Genomic DNA, 20,170 nt, shown 5'->3' with positions numbered 1-20,170 from the left:
CTGCAGCGGGGAGCAGCGCCCTCCCGAGCCCTGCTGCCAGGGGTGCTCGGCCAGCCTCGTCTCCCCTGTGCCCCGAGACGCCTGCTGCCCGGCCGCTCCCGCTGGCATCACCCGGGGCATGTCTACATGCTGTGCCAGGCATGAGGTAATCAATTGGCAGCTGACCATGAGCTTGGACTAATGTTCAAAATAAGCAAGAACCTCCCTGAGGTGTTTTGTAAGTCTCCTGATGAACTGGCCCCTTGCACGAAGCAGAGGGGAGATAGGGTCCTGCCCGACTGGTGGTGGTCCCGCACGAACTCGTGCTTGCCAGCTACTCCTAAGGGATGGGGAAGTGTGCCAAGCAGGGATGGAGGGACAGGATACACAGGGGACATAAAAAAATCCTTAGTTTTGGGTTGGAGGAAAGAGAACACTGCACACCAGTGGCAAGATGAGAGGGGAGGAACCTCTGACCTGGGAATGGTTCTCTGGTGAGGATAAGCAGGATACACCAGGAGCTTCTGCAGTACCCCATGATGCTGCAAAGCAGTGGCAGACTAGCATCGACCCTGTGTGCTCTCTCCACTACTGCAACCCCACTGAAGCTTATGTGTCAAAAATGCAAGCACAGCAGGTAAGAAGCAAGGAAGAGTTCCCTCTGCTACCACAAACCAGCCTCTCTGAGGTGACACCTTGGCCTGGCACTGAGTCTGCACCACAAAAGGTAGGGGAGAAAGCTGTAGCATAATAGTAGCACCCAAGTGCTTTGCAACCCCCTGGGCTATCAGCAAGTGTGCTCTAAAGGCTAAAGTAGCACAAGTTCCAGGTGCACCACATGGTAACTAACCAGGGCCCGGGGCTGCAGCAGGTGCCAAAGTAGCAGGGCAAGGCGGACTTTGCTCAGAGCACACACACAGAAGCAGTAGCACCTAGCCACTGGTCATAAAGAGGAGACAACACTCAAACTCAGCCTGGCCCTGAAACGTGTATCCATTGCTTCTATTAGTTTGTAGAAATTACTTGAGCAGCACAAGCTTCCTAGAAACCCTGGCCACTGCAGAGCTAGGGATGGGAGAGAGTGACAAAGGGAGAGCAGCAGGAGTCTTTTAATTGAGCAGGTAGATGAAGGGAGCAGGAGTCAGTGGCCGACACCTGCTACAAAGCAGAAAGTTAATTCTGGGCCCACAGTTAACCCAAGACACTGGGATGCAGATGAGGAGTCAGCACAGACCAACACAAACAGCTGAAGGAATTCACTTTCCCACAAGAGAGCTTCTAAGGATGCTCTAAAGGGAGGGCAGCAACAGTACATAGTGCTTGCACCCGGCTTTGCTAGGGGTGGCAAAGCACTGAACCCCCACTCCACTGAGAGGAACAGAACAAGAGGCTTGAAGCAAAAGAAGGCTGGAAGCTAACATCTCCTCTGCTGTACATGAGACCCTTCAGCCCCAGAGCTGCACCCCAAGGCGAGCTGGAGAGGCAGCAGGGTCCCCACAAACTCCTGCCCCGAGCTCAGCCTGACCTCTGGGCACCACAGGGCTTGGCTGCAGAGGGGCAGGCAAGGTGGAGATGGGCACTTGGGGCCTGCAGCAGCATGCTGAGCCACACGTGGTAGTCTCTGGCCAACGCAGAGCCTGTGCCGCAGCATGGCGAGGCTCTGGCTCCCAGGCAGAGTAAGAACCACCTGGTAGCAGCTGGAAATGAAGCTGCCTGGGCTGATACAATCACAGGTCAGGCAGGTTCCCTTCATGCATGCACACCCCAGGTAGGAAAGCAGAAGGGAGGAGGAAAAGCGGGAGGACATGACAGTGGTGAGATACAAGTTATAACATAAAAGCAGATCTACCCTGGAGGGATGTAGATGGAGTGGAGGACAGGCACAGCTCACCATGTTCATTCCTTATTTATACATGAGAACCAAGTGCATTTCCGTGACCCCTGGGGGAAAGGGATGGGGCAGAGCTTCCCGGGCCAGCTCCTGAGCCCGTCAGAGAGCCTCCTGGCTTGAGGTGAGAAACTCTTCTGCTCTCTTGTGGGCCTCCAGGGCTTTTATGGTGTAGACGTCCTGAGGAAGCTCAGATTTCCGTCGCAGCAAAACTTTCTCCTTCTTAATGTCCTTCAGCATCTACAGACAGACCAAAGGAGTCAGGGACCAGCAGCAAACACACCCACCCCTCCAACCTCCCCATCTCCCCCGTCGCTGACTCCAGCAGCTCTAGGGCACGTGGAGTGGCTCTGCGCTATGCTGCAGCAACTTCGGTTGCACCAAGCCAGTGAGCGGTTCAGGCTTGGGGCAGAGTGGCTGGAAAGCTGCCCAGCAGAAAAGGAACTGGGGGTGCTGGCTGAACATGAGCCAGCAGTGTGCCCAGGTGGCCAAGAAGGCCACCAGCAGCCTGGCCTGGATCAGGAATGGTGTGGCCAGTAGGACCACGTAAGTGCTCATGCCCCTCCACTTGGCACTGCTGAGGTTGCACCTTGAATACCGGGGTTGGATTTGGGGCCCTCACTACAGGAAAGATATTGAGGTGCTGGAGCCTGTCCAGAGCAAGGCAACTAAGCTGGTGAAGGGTTTGGAGAACAGCCTTTCTCTGAATCCTTAAGGAGAAGGAAGACATTTAAAATCTGAAGTAAACACTGGTGAGAGCCTGTGTCCAGTTCTGGGCCCCTCAGGTTAAGAAAGATGTTCAGATGCTGGAAGGTGTCCAGAGAAGGGCAACAAGGCTGGGGAGAGGTCTGGAGCACAGCCCTGTGAGGAGTGGCTGAGTGAGGTGGGGTTGTTTAGCCTGAAGAAGAGGAGGCTGAGGGGAGACCTCAGTGCTCTCCACAGCTACCTGAAAGGAGGCTGGAGTGAGGCTGATGCCAGCCTCTTCTCCCAAGTAAGCAATGACAGGGCAATAGGAAATGACCTCAAGTTGCACCAGGGGTGCAATCTGGTCTAGCAGAAGGTGTCCCTGCCCATGGCAGTGTGGATGGAGCTAGATGTTCTTTAAGATCCCTTGCAGCCCAAACCACTCTGTGATTGGAGGGTCCCAGCCAGCTACGCACCTGCACAGCCTCTGTCTCCACTGTTTTCTTCAGCAGCTGTATGTCCTCTGCAGTCGGGGTCTCTGTTTCCATACAGCAGACAGGAGGCAATGGTGAAGGTGCATAATACATGGGGTACTGCAGACAAGAGAGACAGCTGGAGAGACAGCACCAAGCCTGCACCCTCAGCATCCTAACCCAGCGTGGCACACATCTTCCAGCTGCCCTCCCTGGCGCTCGTAAAGGTAGCAGTAGGCACAGAGACAGGAGAGGAGCATCTTCTCCTACCCATTCCTTCTTGCACCCTCTGAGCCACAGCACACTGCATGACAGAGGAGTCCCCAGACACACACCTGCTCTCCATGACACACCATTTACAGGTCAGTGCTACAGAGGACCAGGCTGGTAAAGCACTGCCAGCCTCTCCAAGACACTGGGGTTGGAGAGGGACAGACCACTGCAGTAGTGTGCACAGGACTGAGATCAGGTGCTATAACCTGCTCTCATCAGCTGAGGAAGCAGGTCCAGACCCCCAGCAGAGTCTTGTCTCATTCATCCTAGGTTCTTCTGTTACCCACCTGGGGGTTCAGCCGGGCCAACTCCTCTATTTTCTGCCACATTTCTTCTCGTTCCTTCATCCTGAACCTTCCCCTGCAGAGAGAGAGAGAGTGTGCAGGTGGGAACTCCAGGGAAGGAAAGTCCAGCTTTCACTCACAGGTAAACAAAAGCAAGAGACAGCAGACACAGATTTAGACTGGAGGTTAGGAAGAAATTCTTTCCAGTGAGGGTGGTGAGACACTGGAGCAGGTTGCCCAGGGAGGTTGTGGATGCCTCCTGCCTGGAAGCGTTCAAGGCCAGGTCTAGTGGAAGGTGTCCCTGCCCATGGCAGGGGGGTTCAGAGCTAGATGATTTTAAGGTTCCTTCCAACCCAAATCATTCTGTGATTCTATGACATCACAGCCTTGCAGGCTTTTATTAACACAAGAAGTGCTATTTCTACTCAGTTTATGTCTCTGTTTGAAAATGGCAGCTAACTGCAGGGCCACATCACTGTGCACTGAAAAGCAGGACCTGCAGGCAGCTCTGCAAGGGAGGCAGCAGAGATGAGCTGTGGCTGCTGCATATCTTCTCCACTGGAAGGGTAGCAACAGCAGAATGTGCTGCTCAACAGACCAGGCAGCAGCATTCTGTGGGGTACAGGAGTGGCATCCCAAACCCCCAGGCAGACTTCAGCTTTGAAACAGCCTTGTTCCACAGGGGAGACCTCACTAAATAACAGAATCACAGAATCAACCAAGTTGGAAAAGACCTCAGAAATCATCAAGTCCAACCTAATATCTAACACCTCCTGACAACTAAACCATGGCTCCAAGTGCCACATCCAAGCCTTCTTTGAACACCTCCAGGGATGGTGACTCCACCACCTCCCTGGGCAGCACATTCCAGTGGCCAATTACTCTTTCTGGGAAGAACTTTCTCCTCACCTCCTGCCTAAACTTCCCCTGGCACAGCTTGAGACTGTGTCCTCTTGTTCTGGTGCTGGGTGCCTGGGAGAAGAGACCAACCCCCACCTGGCTACAACCTCCCTTCAGGTAGTAGAAACAACACTTTTTGTGTTAATAACACTTTCCCCTGCCCAGGAAACATGCTGCTTCTAACCCTGTTCATTCCAACAGTGACTTCCTCTATTACAGTCCAGAAGATGGAGCCAGAGTAAGAAGTGCCCATGGATTTGCTTCTGTTTCTTGGACAGCTTAAAGACATGGAAGGAAGAGATAAAACATTTCCAGTGGACTTAAGGAAAGAACTTAGCAAACCCAGGTTTCTAATCCACGGGGTACAAGTTACTCCTGGTGAGGCTCAGACTGGACTCCAGAAGATCAGTTAGACACTGGAATTATTTCCCAAGGGAAGCAATAGATTTCCCCACACTGGGCAGCTCTAAGACTCTGCTTGGCAGGGTGCTGGGCCATCTCATTTCAACTACCCTGTTACCTAGAAAGGTTGGACTCAGTGATCCTTCAGGTCCCTTCCATCCTGGCATTCTATAATCCTGTGATCCATCATCCCAAGTGCATGCTCTTCTACACTGCCCTTGTGCTATACCCTGCTCAGCCCCAGACCCCTTGCCCCAAACCCCCTATCTCTCCTCTCCTCTCCTCTCCTCTCCTCTCCTCTCCTCTCCTCTCCTCTCCTCTCCTCTCCTCTCCTCTCCTCTCCTCTCCTCTCCTCTCCTCTCCTCTCCTCTCCTCTCCTCTCCTCTCCTCTCCTCTCCTCTCCTCTCCTCTCCTCTCCTCTCCTCTCCTCTCCTCTCCTCTCCTCTCCTCTCCTCTCCTCTCCTCTCCTCTCCTCTCCTCTCCTCTCCTCTCCTCTCCTCTCCTCTCCTCTCCTCTCCTCTCCTCTCCTCTCCTCTCCTCTCCTCTCCTCTCCTCTCCTCTCCTCTCCTCTCCTCTCCTCTCCTCTCCTCTCCTCTCCTCTCCTCTCCTCTCCTCTCCTCTCCTCTCCTCTCCTCTCCTCTCCTCTCCTCTCCCCTCCCCCTCCTCCCCTCTCCCCTCCCCTCCTCTCCCTCTCCTCTCCCCTCCCCCTCTCCTCTCCCTCTCCCTCTCCCCCTCCTCTCCTCTCCCCTCCCCCCCCCCTCTCCTCCCCCTCTCCTCTCCCTCTCCTCCCCCTCTCCTCTCCCTCTCCTCCCCTCCCCTCCCCAGTGGCACAATCACTCCCCTGGTCCTGATGGTCACATTATTGCTGATCCAGGCCAGGATACTGCCACCACCATTCCCCAAGCCAGCTTTTCACTGTACCTCTGCCCAAAACCTCTACCTCCTTGCCCAGACAAGCTGTGCTTTCCCCCCAGCCTACTGTCACACCACAGTCCCTTCTGTCAGTGATTTCCCTTTTCCAGATGTTTCTCAGGCTCCAGACCTTTCACTCTCTATTTGCTAGAGCTCTATCCCAGCTCCAGCATCACTTCAAAGGGGGAATCTTTTCTCCCATCTCAAGCCAAGTACAGTGGCTAATGCTGTGCTAGTGACAGAACAGCTGAGCTTTCTTCTGGAGGAACAAGTTCTTTACCATGAGGGCAGTGGGACACTGGAACAGGGTGTCCAGGGAGGTGGCTGAAGCCCCATCCCTGCAGATATCCAAGGTGAGGCTTAGCAGGGCTCTGGGCAACCTAATTTAGTTGATGATGTCCCTGCTTACTTCAGAGGGGGTTGACTAGATGACCTTTGGAGGTCCCTTCCACCCCAGACCACTCCATGATTCTTCTTTTGCCCAGAAAGGCCTCTTCAGCTGGCTCCCTCTGGCAGGAAAAGCCCACTTAGCTGAGTGTATTATGCTCACTGCAAGTCAACTAATCTCAGATTCAGCTGCTCAAATGCTTTGCCATCCTGCTCAGCAAGCTTTCAATTGGCATTTCTACCACATTTGATTATGCAGGGGGGCCAAGAGGTATACCCTTGATTAAAACTCAACAGAAGGTCTTCTGAAGCATAATTAGGGCAGAGAGGCACTAGAGAAAAAAAATACAATCAAATCAGCACTGGCAGAACACAGTCCAGCTCCACCCATCTACTTCTTGGACAACTCTGAGCTGCTTTGTTGATCTTTTCCAGAACAATCCTCCACCAGTCACACACCAGTGCTGGGAACCCTCAGCAGAAGGGGGGGAAAAAAAGCCAACCCAACCCAAACCAAAGAGTTTCCTTCCAGTTTACTGAACTGACTCAGCTTACCAAGGCAAGTCCTACAAGCACAAAGCACAAGAAGATAGAAGGAGTGGAGTTTTGCACAGCATGATAGTACAGGCACTTTGCTGAGCTCAGCTTTTATCCCCACCATTAGCTCTCAGAAACTCCAGGTGTTATTCTATCTTTATAACTGAAAGTGTCCTGTGGCATGAAAGCTGCAGAAAGCCTACTGCAGCAAAGGCCTTCACAGAAGTCTCCTTAAAGCAGCAGGCTTTCACTGGCATCACTATGACACAGTGGTAAATGTTTCCTAGACAAGCTGAGGGGACTGGAGTTGTTCAGCCTGAAGAGAAAGCTCCAGGGAGACCTAACTACAACCTTCCAGTACCTGAAGGGGGCTTACAAGAAGGATGGAGAGAGACTGTGTACAAAAGCCTGCAGTGATAGGATGAGGGGCAATGGTTTCACAGTGGAGAAGAGCAGATTCAGATTGGATGTTAGGAACAAGTTCTTTACCATGAGGGTGGAATAGATTGCCCAGGGAGGTGGTTGAAGTCCCATCCCTGGAGATATTCAAGGTGAGGCTCAACAGAGCTCTGGATCAACCTGATCTAGTTGAAGATGCCCCTGCTGACTGCAGAGGGGGTTGGACCAGATGACCTTTGGAGGTCTCTTCCAACCCAGACCATTCCATGATAAGTGTCTCTGCAAAGCTGAGTCCATTGTGATTTCTTTCCTCACAATCCAGCAAACTCTGTCACTCTTTCCCAAGCTGCCTGCTTCACCAGAACTGGAAGGATTTTTCTCAGCCCACACATTTCACCTCCTTTCATCCCTGCACACAGCTACTGCTGAGGAATCCCACTTTTGACAAAATTATTTGCACCACCTTTCCATTTCCCTTCTGCCTACTGGCATCTACCATCTGCTCCTGTACCCCAAGGAGGAGCTCAAGCCACTTGGCAAGAACCTGTTACTCACTTCTGCTTCTCTGCCTTGTATTGCTGTGTGCAGTCATCAAAAAGCTTTTGGTTCATCTCCATGAACAGCTTCAGTGCATTGTAGATCAGGCCATGGATTGTCCTGTAAAGAAAGAAGGAAGGGAGAATGAGTCATGGTGGCATCCCCCAGGCTCTCAGCCCTGAGCTAGAACCAGCAGCACAGACAAGAGCTAACAGCAGCCACTTAGATGCCACAGCATAGTGACAAAAGATCTTCACACAGTCCCAGCTCTTAGCATGGGACCACTCCACAAACACAGGAGAGACTATCACAGAAGGAGACCAGGAAATGAAGGAGAAAGAGAAGACAGCTGGGACAGCTCTGCACTACTGTGGGGAGACTAATGAGGGCAAAAATAGGCATTCATGCAATTATTGCTTGTAGTTAGAAACTGGCAAGGAAGGATGCTAGGGACCTGCTCAGGGCTGTTCTCAAGAGGCTTTACCTAATCCTCTATTTCACCTTGCATATACACAATGACTTTTTTGGGGGGCTGGTCAGGGTGCAGTCATGAGCTTTGTCAGTGAGCTGCCCAAAACACAGACATTCAGCAGCCTACAGAGATGGGAACACAAAGAAAAGCCAACTTTGTGACAGCAACTCATGAATAGGTTGCACTGTATGCAAGCTCTCTCTGGGACAAAGACTCTCCAGGGAAATAAAAGCAAGTATTGAAGCTGTCTCTGAAACATTTGACCCAGAGGAAAAAGATAAAGAGACTCAGCAGACAGAGCTCTGTGCCTCACCAGTCCTACAGATGGAGTACCAGGCACAATCTTGAACACAGGAAGTTCCATCCAAACATGAGGAGGAACCTCTTTAATTTAAGGGTGACAGAGGACTGGAGCAGGCTGCCCAGAGAGGTGATGGAGTCTCCTTCCCTGGAGACTTTCAAAACCTGCCTGGATGTGTTCCTGTGTGACCTTCTCTAGGTGAAGCTGCCTTGGCAGGGGGGTTGGACTCAATGATCTCCAGAGGTCCCTTCCAACTCCTACCATCCTGTGATTCTGCAGGAAGTGAGAGAGAGACAGCCCTGCTGGACTGGCAGGTTACTTGACAACATGTTGGAGTAGATGAGCTATGGGAAGGAAGAGGAGAATCTGAGGTACTCAATCTGCCCTGAGAAGGTGTGGCTAATGCTAAAACAAAGGAGAAATAAGGAGGAAAACACCTTCAGGACTTCTTCTGCCATATCACTGGGAAGGAGACAAGAAGAAAAGAGAGAAACAGGAGAATTAAGAATTTGATTGGTGCAAGAAGGAAATGCTTAGACATGAATCTAAAGTCCTCCTCTGAATTCTGATCAGGAGGGGCACTAGCACTGAGCTAGAGTGCCTGTCTGTGTCCATCTGTCTGCACACCACGTGCAGATGTGCAAGGACAGATGTGTGCACACACGTATGTGCACATCTGGGTGCTAGTGTGTGTCCCTCTCTGCATGTTTGTGTCTACCTGGGTCATTAGAGCACCCCTGACTGGTGGCTCAAGCTCCTGCTTCTTGATGCAATGAAGAGAAGGAAGCACTCAAACAGCAGAGCAGTGGGGAGCTCTCTGCAACAGAGTTCCACCCCATAACCCTGTCCTTAGTATATCCCTAAGCCCTGAACTCACCCAGCCTCTCTAGAATTAGCCATTTTGGGCTTTTTTTCACCCTCTAGAATAGAGGAAGATTACTTTTTTGGGTTTGTTTTTTTGTTCTTCTTGTGGGTTTTGTTGGAAGCCTTTAGGATCATGGCTGTGGCTGAGTATTTTTAACTCATTCATTCAAAGGAAGTGCATCTTACAACTTGGCTTAATCAGGCAAGGAATCAACTGAAGAGAGTTGTAAGGAAGGAAGCTGCCCAGGGAGGTGGTGGAGTCACTGTCCCTGAAGGTGTTCAAAAAAGGCTTGGATGAGGCACTTGGAGCCATGGTTTAGTTGCCAGGAGGTGTTAGGTATCAGGTACTAGGTTGGACTCGATGATCTCTGAGGTCTTTTCCAACCTGCTTGGTTCTGTGATTCTATGATGTGAGATCAGACTAATATTGAGGGATTGGGCAGAGAGGGCAATAATTTGACATGGGGCTTCTGCCTGGTCACTTCTGCTTTCTCCATTCTTCCTGTACTCAAGCAGCAGGGCCCTGCAGGAGCTCAGGCCCAGGACAGCGCATGGGTTAACAAAACCTACAGCCCACCTCCAGGAGACCATTGGCACCAACGACACGGAGATATCCAACCTTGGGTAGACTCAATGTCACCAAGGCTGGTCAGGGCAGGTGCCTGACCCCTTGCAGAAGCAGGGCTCTCTGCTCTGCTGTGGCACTTTCCCATGCTGACAGCACTAACAACCCCTCTGGCTCAGCACCCGGTGTCACCGAGCACCGCCGTCCGTCACCGCGCGGCAGCGGCACGCCCCAGGAGGGCCAGCAGGTCAAGCAACCCTGCAGGTGCCAGGGCCTGTGGCAAGACCTACTTGTTCCAGTGACTCTTGGAGTTCTTGTAGAGTGCTGGAAACATGATGGGGAGGATTTTGGCTGCGTTATCGCTGATCAGGCTCATGATATACTCATTGTTCCAGTAGTACAGCGCTCGCTCTGCCACCTGCAGCGGGAGACAAAGCCAACCTTGGAGAGGCTCCTGCCACTAAGCCCTGTGTGCTGCACAGGGAAACTGCTGTGCTGGGACCACAGCTTGCCCCCCCTCCAGCCAAAGCAGTGCAGGCAGCAGGGATGACCTTTGACAAGTTCTAAAGGCAGTTGCCCAGCTTGCTTTCCCTTAGCTTCTGCTGCACACTTGTCACTTTCCTAGGCAGAAACCTCACCTTCTTGTCTAGGCAAAGCCTGCCCTGGGTACACTGATGACTCCAACACCCCTCACACAACACTTGAGGACAGTAATGTCATGCACTCCAGGTCCCAGCTCAGACTAGCTCCAAGTCTCCTTCATGAGCTCCAAGCCTCCTCAACATGAGGAGGAACTTCTTCACTGCGCTGCCCAGAGAGGTTGTGGAGTCTCCTTCTCTGGAGCCTTTCCAGCCCCATCTGGATGTGTTCCTGTGTGACCTGTGCTGGATTCTAGGGTCCTGCTCTGGCAGGGGGTTGGACTCAATGATCTCTGAAGGCCTAATATCCTGTGGACTCAATGACCTGCCAACCTCTAACACCCTGTGATCCTATAATTTCCTCAGACCCTCCTCTGTAAAACTCCATTCCTCCCATTCCTCCCTGCTTTTGCCCACAACTCTCTCTGGGCTTTGGAGCATGCTTCAGGCAGCAGGTCCACAATGTTTTAGCTAAGGGTGAAACCATGGAAAACCATGGGGCAGCCACCCTGCTCTAACAAGACAAACAAGTCTAACACGTTCTCACAGAGGGACAGATTCAACCACAATCCTTCAGAGTGAGCCACAAACCTGGGCCATGCAGATCACCAGGCTAATTCCTACATGTAGAGCTAGCTCAAGGATGGTTTACAAAGCTAGGAAAAGAGACACCTAGCCTCAGTTTTGTATTTTAGACTTCCTATATACCCTTAAGGTATCATTCCACAGAAGTGGAGTGAAACTCACCTCAGGTTCACTTCCTGAGCTTTGCTTTCCAGCTACTGGATCCTGCTAAGCCTTTGTTAACACCCAATCCTCTCAGAGAAACCTCTCCCCACCAAGGTATTCAGACTTACCAAGAAGTCAGTTCCTGGTTTTGCTCTCTGGCAAGCTGCAGACACAGAGACTGTTCAGCCTGACCATACAGGACACATTTGGGGTTCATTTTTTCAGGCTGCAAGGTGTTTCCACCTTCTTCAGGTTTTGCAGTCTTATTTCTCAGTTGGCAGCAGATGAGAGCTGTTATCAAGTACAGGATGCCTCCCCACCTGCCTTTACCCTACTTTATTCAGGCTCCTTAGCTCCCTATTGTAGCTCCTTCCATGCTTGAAGGTCATGTTAGTGCTTTGGTTCTCATCCCCACACCAATAATCCATGTCCAGCTGGTTTCCATCAGGCTCCTCCAGTCCTTTCCAGGAAACAGTGATCTTGTACATATGCACATGCTTAATGCTTGGACTCCATCAGCTTGAAGGCTTTTTTTTCCAACCTAAGTGATTCTATGATTCCATGACCTAGGCTGGCCTCATTTTTGGCCTGCAAACACATGACTTGGGAGCTCTCTGTACCAAAGAGACCGAAGCCAGGCTGCCTCACTGTGCAGTCACAGTCATGCTGTGTCATTGCTTAACAGCCCACCCATACCTGGGTCAGCCACACATTTCACCAGCAAGCCAAACCCTAAACCAGCAAGCCAAGAACACCTCCTAGGACCTACTGGCAGATCCTAACACCCTGGGACATCTTAAACCTGAAGACTACCCATCAGAGATTCTTCTAGCCTGTCCTACAGCCTGCTCACCTTCAGAGGGAACACGGAGGAAGCAGACTCCAGTGGGTTTTTCAGTACACTTCACTTTTTCCCCCCTACATCAGAATCACACACAGTACCTTCCCTGCACACTGTCTCTTTGCTTGGCCTCCTTCCAACACTGCAGCCAGCCTAGTTTTACTGCAACAGAGTGACACTGGAGGTGACAGAGCACCTCTGCTCCACCCTCCAGCCTGCTGCAGTTACCTGGTGCCAAGCAGCACAGCAGGAGGGGCTCCATCCATTCACTTCAGCTTCTCAGCTTCTCTTTGGCTCTGTGGCTGTGATGAGGATTCTCACTGCCTCCCCCCTCGTATCTCACTGCCACCTGCCACTGATTCACAGAGACGAGCCCTCACCTGCCAAGGGGGTCTCAAGCCAGGGCCATGTCCCATCCCTGAGCTGCCACCCACCTGGAAGTGTGGGCTGGAGACACACTTGGCCAGCTGCCTGAACAAGGGCTCCATAACTTTCACAAACTCAGATGGCTCAATCACGTCCAGGATCTCCTCCAGCTCATTGAGGAACATCACCTCCTTGGGACTGTGAGTTTTCGGCCAGAACTTCAGCAAGCCCACAATCACCTGGGGGGGAGGGTACAGAGACACTGTTAGAGGCTGGAAGCCACACCAGCTGGGAAAACACATTTTTCAGGGTCTGGTCACAACAGCAGATGGGAGGAAGTAACAGAAGAGGCTCTCAGAAAGTCAAGAGTGGGTTACCAGGGGAAGGGACAAAGAGGAAAGGCTAAACTCTGCCAGGTTTCACAGTATCACCAAGGTTGGAAGAGACCTCAAAGATCACCAAGTCCAACCTGTTTCATACAAGACAGCAGCTCAGGCTGCTGTGATTCTGCACAAGCACAAAGCTTAGAAACACTTTGGGGTTTTTTTTCACCCCAAACAGCTTAACAGGGAAGACTCCAACCAGCGTGGGCTGCACCCTGCCTGGCAGATGGTGCAGAGCAACCATGGAAGACCAACTAATACAACTGGAAATGCTATGGAGAAGGTCACTGAGGAATCATCATTCAGTACACCACAGAGCCTGACAACTGGGAAGCACTCAGTAAATAATGTGCTGAAGGCAGCTGGGACAAGGAAGAGGAAGTCCAACTTCACACAGGAGTAAGTGGCTCACTGAGCTCATCCTGGCAAGACTATGTGGAGACTCAAAAGTTCAAACAGACTTCAGGTGGGAGCAGACAGGACTAGGGAGCTTACACCTCATGGTGATAGTTCAATGTGGCAAGGCAGATGCAACTCCTGGCTGAGTAAACTCTTTGTTTACAAAGTACTGGAAGAGTATACCAGGGGAAGGGCAGGATCCCACCTGAGAGTATTTATCTGTAGTATTGCTTCCTTCCCTTCCATCTGCTTCTAGCCATGATCAAAGGCAGGATCCAAGATCCTGCAGGCCTTCCCTCTCTGGAAGCTGTGGGTACAGCACTGACAGAAATGCTGACTGTGGACATCAGTCACACCCAACCTGAGTTAGGAGTTGCTCTTTCAAACCCTGTGTACTTTAGCAAGCTGATCCTGAAGCCAGTACTTGGGAGGAAGCTCAGAGCAGTGCAGGGACAGCAGCAGGCAATGCAACAGCAAGATGAGGAGCATCTGAGCATTATGTTTCCACCAAATCAAGGCCTGAGAAGCCAACAGTTTGGTATCCTCAGTGTTTGTCATTACTCAGGTCTGCCATTCCAGCCAGCTTCAATAACCTCAGATGTCATTTGTCCTACAGCTAAGGTGGTGCAAGGTGTGTGGAGTCTGCCTTTGCTGTTAGTGATGCCTTGCTCACCTGGTAGTCACTCTGCTGTTAAGGCAAGAGCTACCATGTCAAGCCTTGCTGAGCAAGACTCTGGGAGGCCCACTCTAAGCCAGCATGGACCTTGTTAGTAATCTGGCCTCCTTCCAACACTGATGGCAACATCTCCTAGTGCACTGCTGATGCACAAGCCCTGTAATCCTTTAGGACTTCAATATCCCCAGCCATCCCAGGAGCTGATGATTCAAAACCTTCACAAGAAGGGTGTTTCAACAAGACATCACCTGTAGCTGGGGAGGGACTTCTTAGGGTGTCAGGGAGTGATAGGACTGGGGGGAATGGAACAAAACTAGAAATGGGTAGGTTCAGATTGGCTGTTAGGAAGAAGTTCTTCCCCATGAGGGTGGTGAGACACTGGAACAGGTTGCCCAAGAAGGTGGTAGAAGATCCATCCCTGGAGGTTTTTAAGGCCAGGCTGGATGTGGCTCTGAGCAACTTGATGTAGTGTGAGGTGTCCCTGCCCATGGCAGGGGGGTTGGAACTGGCTGATCCTTGAGGTCCCTTCCAGCCCTGGCAATTCTGTGGTTCCATAACACAGCCATGGTGTGTCTGGTTGAGGCCCAACACAAAACAATCACTGAAGGTAATGAAATTAGATCAAGCCACTGCTTGCCACAAGCACCACACCCAGAGCCAGGTCTCTACTCTAAGGGCCACCAACCCACTACCCAGGAAGCAGTGATGAGCTGTGGAGCTTCTACTGTTTGAACAAGCTGCAAAATGAAGCCTGGAAATATTGACAGGTTTCTTTTTCTCTCCTCTCCCTCACCCCTACAGTAAATGCTTTGGCAGGAGCCTTCTGGGCTGGATGTCAGCCACAGGAAGTACTCAGCACGATCAGGAAGCTCCTTTACACAGTTTGTTTCAGAGCAGGCTTTTGGGAACACAGGAAATGGAAGACCCACACTTAAAGGGGAAGCTGGGAGGGCTGCTTCAGCACTGCTGCTGTTAGGGCTGAGGAGCCAGAGAGCTGACAGCAGCTGACCACCTTCCAGCCAGCAGTGTCAGGCTCACCAGGGACGCACACATTTCATCCAGGGAACAGAATGATCTCAGCTAGCCTCCCTCATTAAACTGCTCTCACTTTCTGGTGCTCCCTGCTCCAGTAACACAAGCAGACATCCTTGGGCCATCTGCTGTTTGTGAGGCTGCGAAGCTCAGCTCTGTAGAAGACATTTCCTGGCCTGCAGTGGGTGGAGAACCACTTGTCTCCTGCTTGCACCCTCTGCCAAGCCAGCACATGGCCTGGTTAAGGCTGCAGGTCTGCTCAGCCAGTAAGTGAAATATGTGAGGTCCCCATCCCCACTGCTCACACATTTCTGAGCCTGCTGTTTCCCAGCATTACATCCTGGAGGCAAATGTGGCTACAATGTGACTTAACACCATGGAGGCAGCGAACTGGAGGAGAGGAACTTGATGCTTGCCTAAGCAGACCTTTGTGTCTCAGGCTCCTAACCTCACCCCTACAGTTCTTCAGCCAAACCCAGGAGTCTGGGGTGAACTCTTACTATTTTGGGGCCTTCCCAAGCTCCTGCTGGTTCCATCAGATATCAGATGACCATGAGTCTGCAGCACCTGCAGAAAGCTCTGCCCTGAAAGGACAGCTTGGTGTAGTGTTCCTTCTGCTACACCAATATCTGAAGCACCCTGCAGAAAATGTTACAGGTTTATACATGAGGAGCACAGCCCCTTCTGACCACAGGCTACCAGGCAAAAACAATTCAGCTGAGTCCCAGCTTCTTCAGCCTGTTTCTTGACCCCTTTCTGCACTCTAGGGGAAGCTGTGAAGCTTTCTGGGCCTTGAGTGACACAGAGAAGTTAAAGCAAGATTGTTACTCACCGGCTCTGTCAAGCTGCTGTCTTTCTCCAAGAACTGTACAACACAGTATGCCAACTGCAGGAAAAGAACATGGCAAGGTTAGAGCTTCCTCCAGTGCACCTGAAAAGGGCCACCACCCCCCCAGGCTGGAAGTCACATTATGCCCTCCACAGGGCATGTGATGAGCAGTTATGTGCAGCTCCAAACCAATCCAGTTCTTCTGACAGCAAGCAAAGGCTGTAAGACCAAGCAGGCAGGGCTTCAGCTCAGGTGATAAAACCTGAGACACCTCAAGCAGTCCCCAGTGAACAGATCCAAATGCAAGCACAGCTGCTTGCACACGTGGGCAGGAACAAAGCTGACTGTCACAAAGCCTGGCCCCACAAGCACAAGGCAAAGAGAACAGACATAATTGCTCAGTACTCGTGCTTTCTCCCTCCTCAGCCTGAGCCCTGATCCTCTCTGCTTTTCTATTCTGTATTCTAAATTGCAAGGAATTAATCTCTGTACCATCCCAGCACACTGATTTCTCTGGCTGTCTCAGCAGTGACTAAGAGCTGACACACGCCGTGCACAGCCTGATGACTGCAGCTTGGAATTCTACCTCTGGCTCCAGCAGGGCCCCAATACCTCACAGATTTCCAGCAAGGCAAAGCAGGCCACAGCATTTCAGCAGCAGGAAACTGCAAGATACCCTCCTGTCAGCCAGTGGAGAAAAGCACAGGTATACACACAGGCCTCAGCACCACAAGGCTGGGACAAACCACAGCAGTAAGGGGCCAGTGCAGAGCTCAGAACATCTCACAGCCAGAACTTTGTCTGACAGGGTGATGCCTCCTGGTGCATGGCTATAAGCAAGCCTGACCAAAGGCTTTTTGCAAGAGCCACATTCTGCCCCAGGGAGCTTGAAGTACTTCTCACCTGTGGGTGATAGACACTGAGAGACTTCACTTTGTGCAGTGGTAACAAGACTCTGATGAGGAACATCTTGTGCTCTTCCTTCAGAGGCAAAGCAAAGCCATTGATTATGCTGAGAAGAAACAAGAGTTAACATCTTTACCCAGAAGAAATCACAGAATCATGGAATAATTTGGGTTGGAAGGAACCCTAAAGATCATCTACTTCCACCCACCCCCCTGCAATGTGGGCAGGGACACCTTCCACTAGCCCAGGTGGCTCAAGGCCCTGTCCAGCCTGGCCTTGAACATCTCCATGGAGGGGGCATCCACAGCCTCCCTGGGCAACCTGAGCCAGTGTCTCACCACCCTCACTGGAAAGAATTCCTAATCTCCAGTCTAAATCTCCCCTCTACCAGCTTAAAACCATTCCCCCTCATGCTTGCACTATAAGCCCTTGTGAAAAGTCCCTCCTCAGTTTTCCTGTAGGCCTCCTTCAGGTACTGGGAGGCTGCTGTAAGCCTTCCCCAGAGCCTTCTCTTCTCTGGGCTTGAACAGCCCCAACTCTCACAGCCTGTCCCCACAGGGGAGGTGCTCCAGCCCTCTGATCATCTTTGTGGCCTCCTCTGGATACTCTCTAACAGTTTGATGTCCTTCTTGTGTTGGGGGAGCCACAACTGGACACAAGCAGTACCTCTCACCTCAAAAGAATCAGTGGCTTGCCCTAGCTCTTGTGAATCACTTGAGAAAGCATCCACCAGAAGTGTGGTCCTCAGGGCCCAACCTACATACCATGCTCAGTGTTCCCTTAGCAGGCATGACAGGGAAACACCTCTGACAGGGCCAAACCATCCAGGCCTGTACTTTATAGAACAAGAGGATGGCAGCAAAAGAGAGGGCTGCAAGTAGAAGGGGAGTTGAAGGCATGGAGAAGGCTACCCACAGCTAAGGTATCTCAGTGCTGTGAGGAACTCTCTTCTACTGCCTGCTGGGGCAAGACAGGAGGTGTGACTGGACTCAAAATTAAGGAGACAAATCACAGAACCACAGAATTGGTTTGGTTGGAAAAGACCTTCGAGACCAAGTCCAACCATTATCTACTTCTCCTAAGGCTGGTGCTAAACCATGCTGCTCAGCAACAAATCTCTGTCTCTTTGAAACACCTCTAGGGTGTTCCAAAGCTCCCTGGGGAGCTTGTTCCAGTCTTTGAGAACCCTTTCAGTGAGGAAGTTTCTTCTAAGACCCAGCCTAAAGACCTCTTGGTGCAACTTGAGAATGTTTCCTCTCACCCTATCACTTGTTACAGGGAGAAAAAGACCAACACCTATGCTGCTCCAACCTCCTTTCAGGTAGCTGATGGGACTGACAGTGTGTCCCCTCAGTGAGAGGGGAGATCTGAGGAGGAGAAGGCTAGCCACTGCATTTATCAGCAGGCTGGAGAGCACTTTCACCATGTGCTTTGTTAAACTGAGATCTTCTGGAAGAGGTGGCTCCTGCAAGAACTGCTGAAGGAAGGCACTGCTAGCTCATGAGCTGGGCTGGGCTGGGAGGTCTCACTATGGCCCCTCTGGGAACTGTAAAAATGCCCTTACCTCCCCAGTATCTCCAGCAGCTCTGCAATCCCATTGTGGTGCTCTGTTTCATAGATGAACCTACAGAGAAGAAGAGAAGGAGAGGTAATTGCCAAATGCTAGATACAGCTTGGGAAGCAAAATCAAGGAGAAACCCTAGGAAGGGGGACAAAAGGGCAAGGTGGGAGACGGAATGGAATGGAATGGAATGGAATGGAATGGAATGGAATGGAATGGAATGGAATGAACCAGGTTGGAAAAGACCTCTGAGATCAACAAGTCCAAGCTATCACCCAACACCATCTAACCAACTAAACCATGGCACCAAGCACCCCATCCAGTCTCTTCCTAAACACCTCCAGTGATGGTGACTCCACCACCTCCCTGGGCAGCACATTCCAATGGCCAATCTCTCTTTCTATGAAGAACTTCTTCCTAATAAATTCATGGCTCCCAGGTGAGCTAAAGCTGAAGACAGCACTGAAGACACCACCATCACATCCTCACTGCTCTTAAGCACAAATGCTGCCCCTACCAAAGCAGAGTGAGATAACTGAGTAACTTAGCAAGCTGTGGCCTAGTGCCCCAAATTTACCTCACTGGCTTCTCCCATGAGGCCAGTGGCACTAAGAAACATCCCACCTGTAAAAGATGTTGTTGATCTGCCTCCTGACATATGCTCTCAGGCCCAGGAACTTCCCATAGATCCTGTGCAGAATAGTCTTTAGGAAGTCACGCTCTCTGGGGTCCTCACTGTCAAAGAGATCCAGCAGCTGTGGAGAAAGCAAATCAGTCAGTGTCTCTGTACTGACCATCTGGACAAAGCTACCAGCAATGCTGGCCACTGCTCCTGCTTGGCAAAAGAGGCTCTTGCAAGTGGAGTGATGCCTTCAGCACCCTGAATCCAGAATTAACCAGGTTGGAAAAGACCTTTGAGATCATTGAGTCCAACGTCTCACCCAACACCACCTAATCAACTAAACCATGGCACCAAGTGCCTCATCCAAACCCTCCTTGAATTGAGGAGCCCAGAACTGGACACAGGACTCAAGGTGTGGCCTAACCAGTGCAGAATGACTTCCCTGATACTGGCCAGGATGCCATTGCCCTTCTTGGCCACCTGGGCACACTGCTGGCTCATGTTCAGCCCACTATCAACCAGCACCCCCGGGTCCCTTTCCGCCTGGCTGCTCTCCAGCCACCCTGGCCCCAGCCTGTGCACAGTAGTTCTTTCCTGAAACATGGAGCCTCCCAGGCACAAGCTAGAACCATCAGCAGGCTTTTTGTCTTCAAAGCACAGCAATAGCCTGCATGCTCTACAAGCTGTGTGTCCTTGGACTTCCTCTGCAAGGCCCCCAGTGCCCCTCTCCAGCTGTGCACTGAGTGATGAGCTGCAGGGCCTGCCGCTGGCACGTGCTCTCGCCCTGCACGGACAGCTCTGGCTGCTCCTTCCAAACCAGACCAAGGACAGCAGAAACCCTACATCCTCAAACACCTGCTGACTGGACTGCTTGCATAACACCTTGACCACAATCAGAGAATGGTCTGGGTTGGAAGGGACCTCCAAAGGTAACCTAGTCCAACCCCCTCTGCAGTAGCAGGGACATCCTCAACCAGATCAGGTTGCCTCACTCTGAGTATCTCCAGGGATGGGGCTTCAACCACCTCCCTGGGCAACCTGTTCCAGTGTTCCACCACCCTCATGGTGCAGAACTTGGTCCTCACATAGTATCATAGTATCATTCAGGGTTGGAAGGGACCACAAGGATCATCCAGTTCCAACCCCCCTGCCATGGGCAGGGACACCCCACACTAGATCAGCCTGGCCAGAGCCTCATCCAGCCTGGGCTTAAACACCTCCAGGGCTGGGGCCCCAACCACCTCCCTGGACAACCCATTCCAGGGCTTCACCACTCTCATGGGGAAGAACTTCCTCCTCACCTCCAGCCTGAATCTCCCCACCTCCAGCTT

General features: G+C 51.7%; 1 protein-coding gene across 2 annotated transcripts in view; it reads right to left on the bottom strand.

Annotated features, from left to right (window-relative positions):
• Window positions 1-1,869: 1,869 nt before the first annotated feature.
• PPP2R5D (protein phosphatase 2 regulatory subunit B'delta) overlaps window positions 1,870-20,170 on the bottom strand; it is a 33,366-nt gene continuing 15,065 nt past the window's right edge. For both annotated transcript variants that reach the window (XM_068153605.1, XM_068153606.1), the window contains exons 7-16: window positions 18,842-18,972; window positions 18,221-18,280; window positions 16,654-16,762; window positions 15,754-15,807; window positions 12,500-12,670; window positions 10,148-10,275; window positions 7,674-7,775; window positions 3,585-3,657; window positions 3,028-3,144; window positions 1,870-2,107 (exon numbers count right to left, since the gene is read on the bottom strand). In XM_068153605.1, coding sequence (XP_068009706.1) covers window positions 1,970-2,107; window positions 3,028-3,144; window positions 3,585-3,657; window positions 7,674-7,775; window positions 10,148-10,275; window positions 12,500-12,670; window positions 15,754-15,807; window positions 16,654-16,762; window positions 18,221-18,280; window positions 18,842-18,972 — 1,083 coding nt within the window. In that variant the 3' untranslated portion in view covers window positions 1,870-1,969. The remainder of the gene's footprint in view (window positions 2,108-3,027; window positions 3,145-3,584; window positions 3,658-7,673; window positions 7,776-10,147; window positions 10,276-12,499; window positions 12,671-15,753; window positions 15,808-16,653; window positions 16,763-18,220; window positions 18,281-18,841; window positions 18,973-20,170) is intronic.

Source organism: Melanerpes formicivorus, unplaced genomic scaffold, assembly GCF_026170545.1.
Source record: "Melanerpes formicivorus ecotype bairdi unplaced genomic scaffold, bMelFor1.0.p_v2 SCAF_26, whole genome shotgun sequence".
NCBI lineage: Eukaryota > Metazoa > Chordata > Aves > Piciformes > Picidae > Melanerpes > Melanerpes formicivorus.
This window is presented reverse-complemented; position numbering and strand designations above follow the sequence as displayed.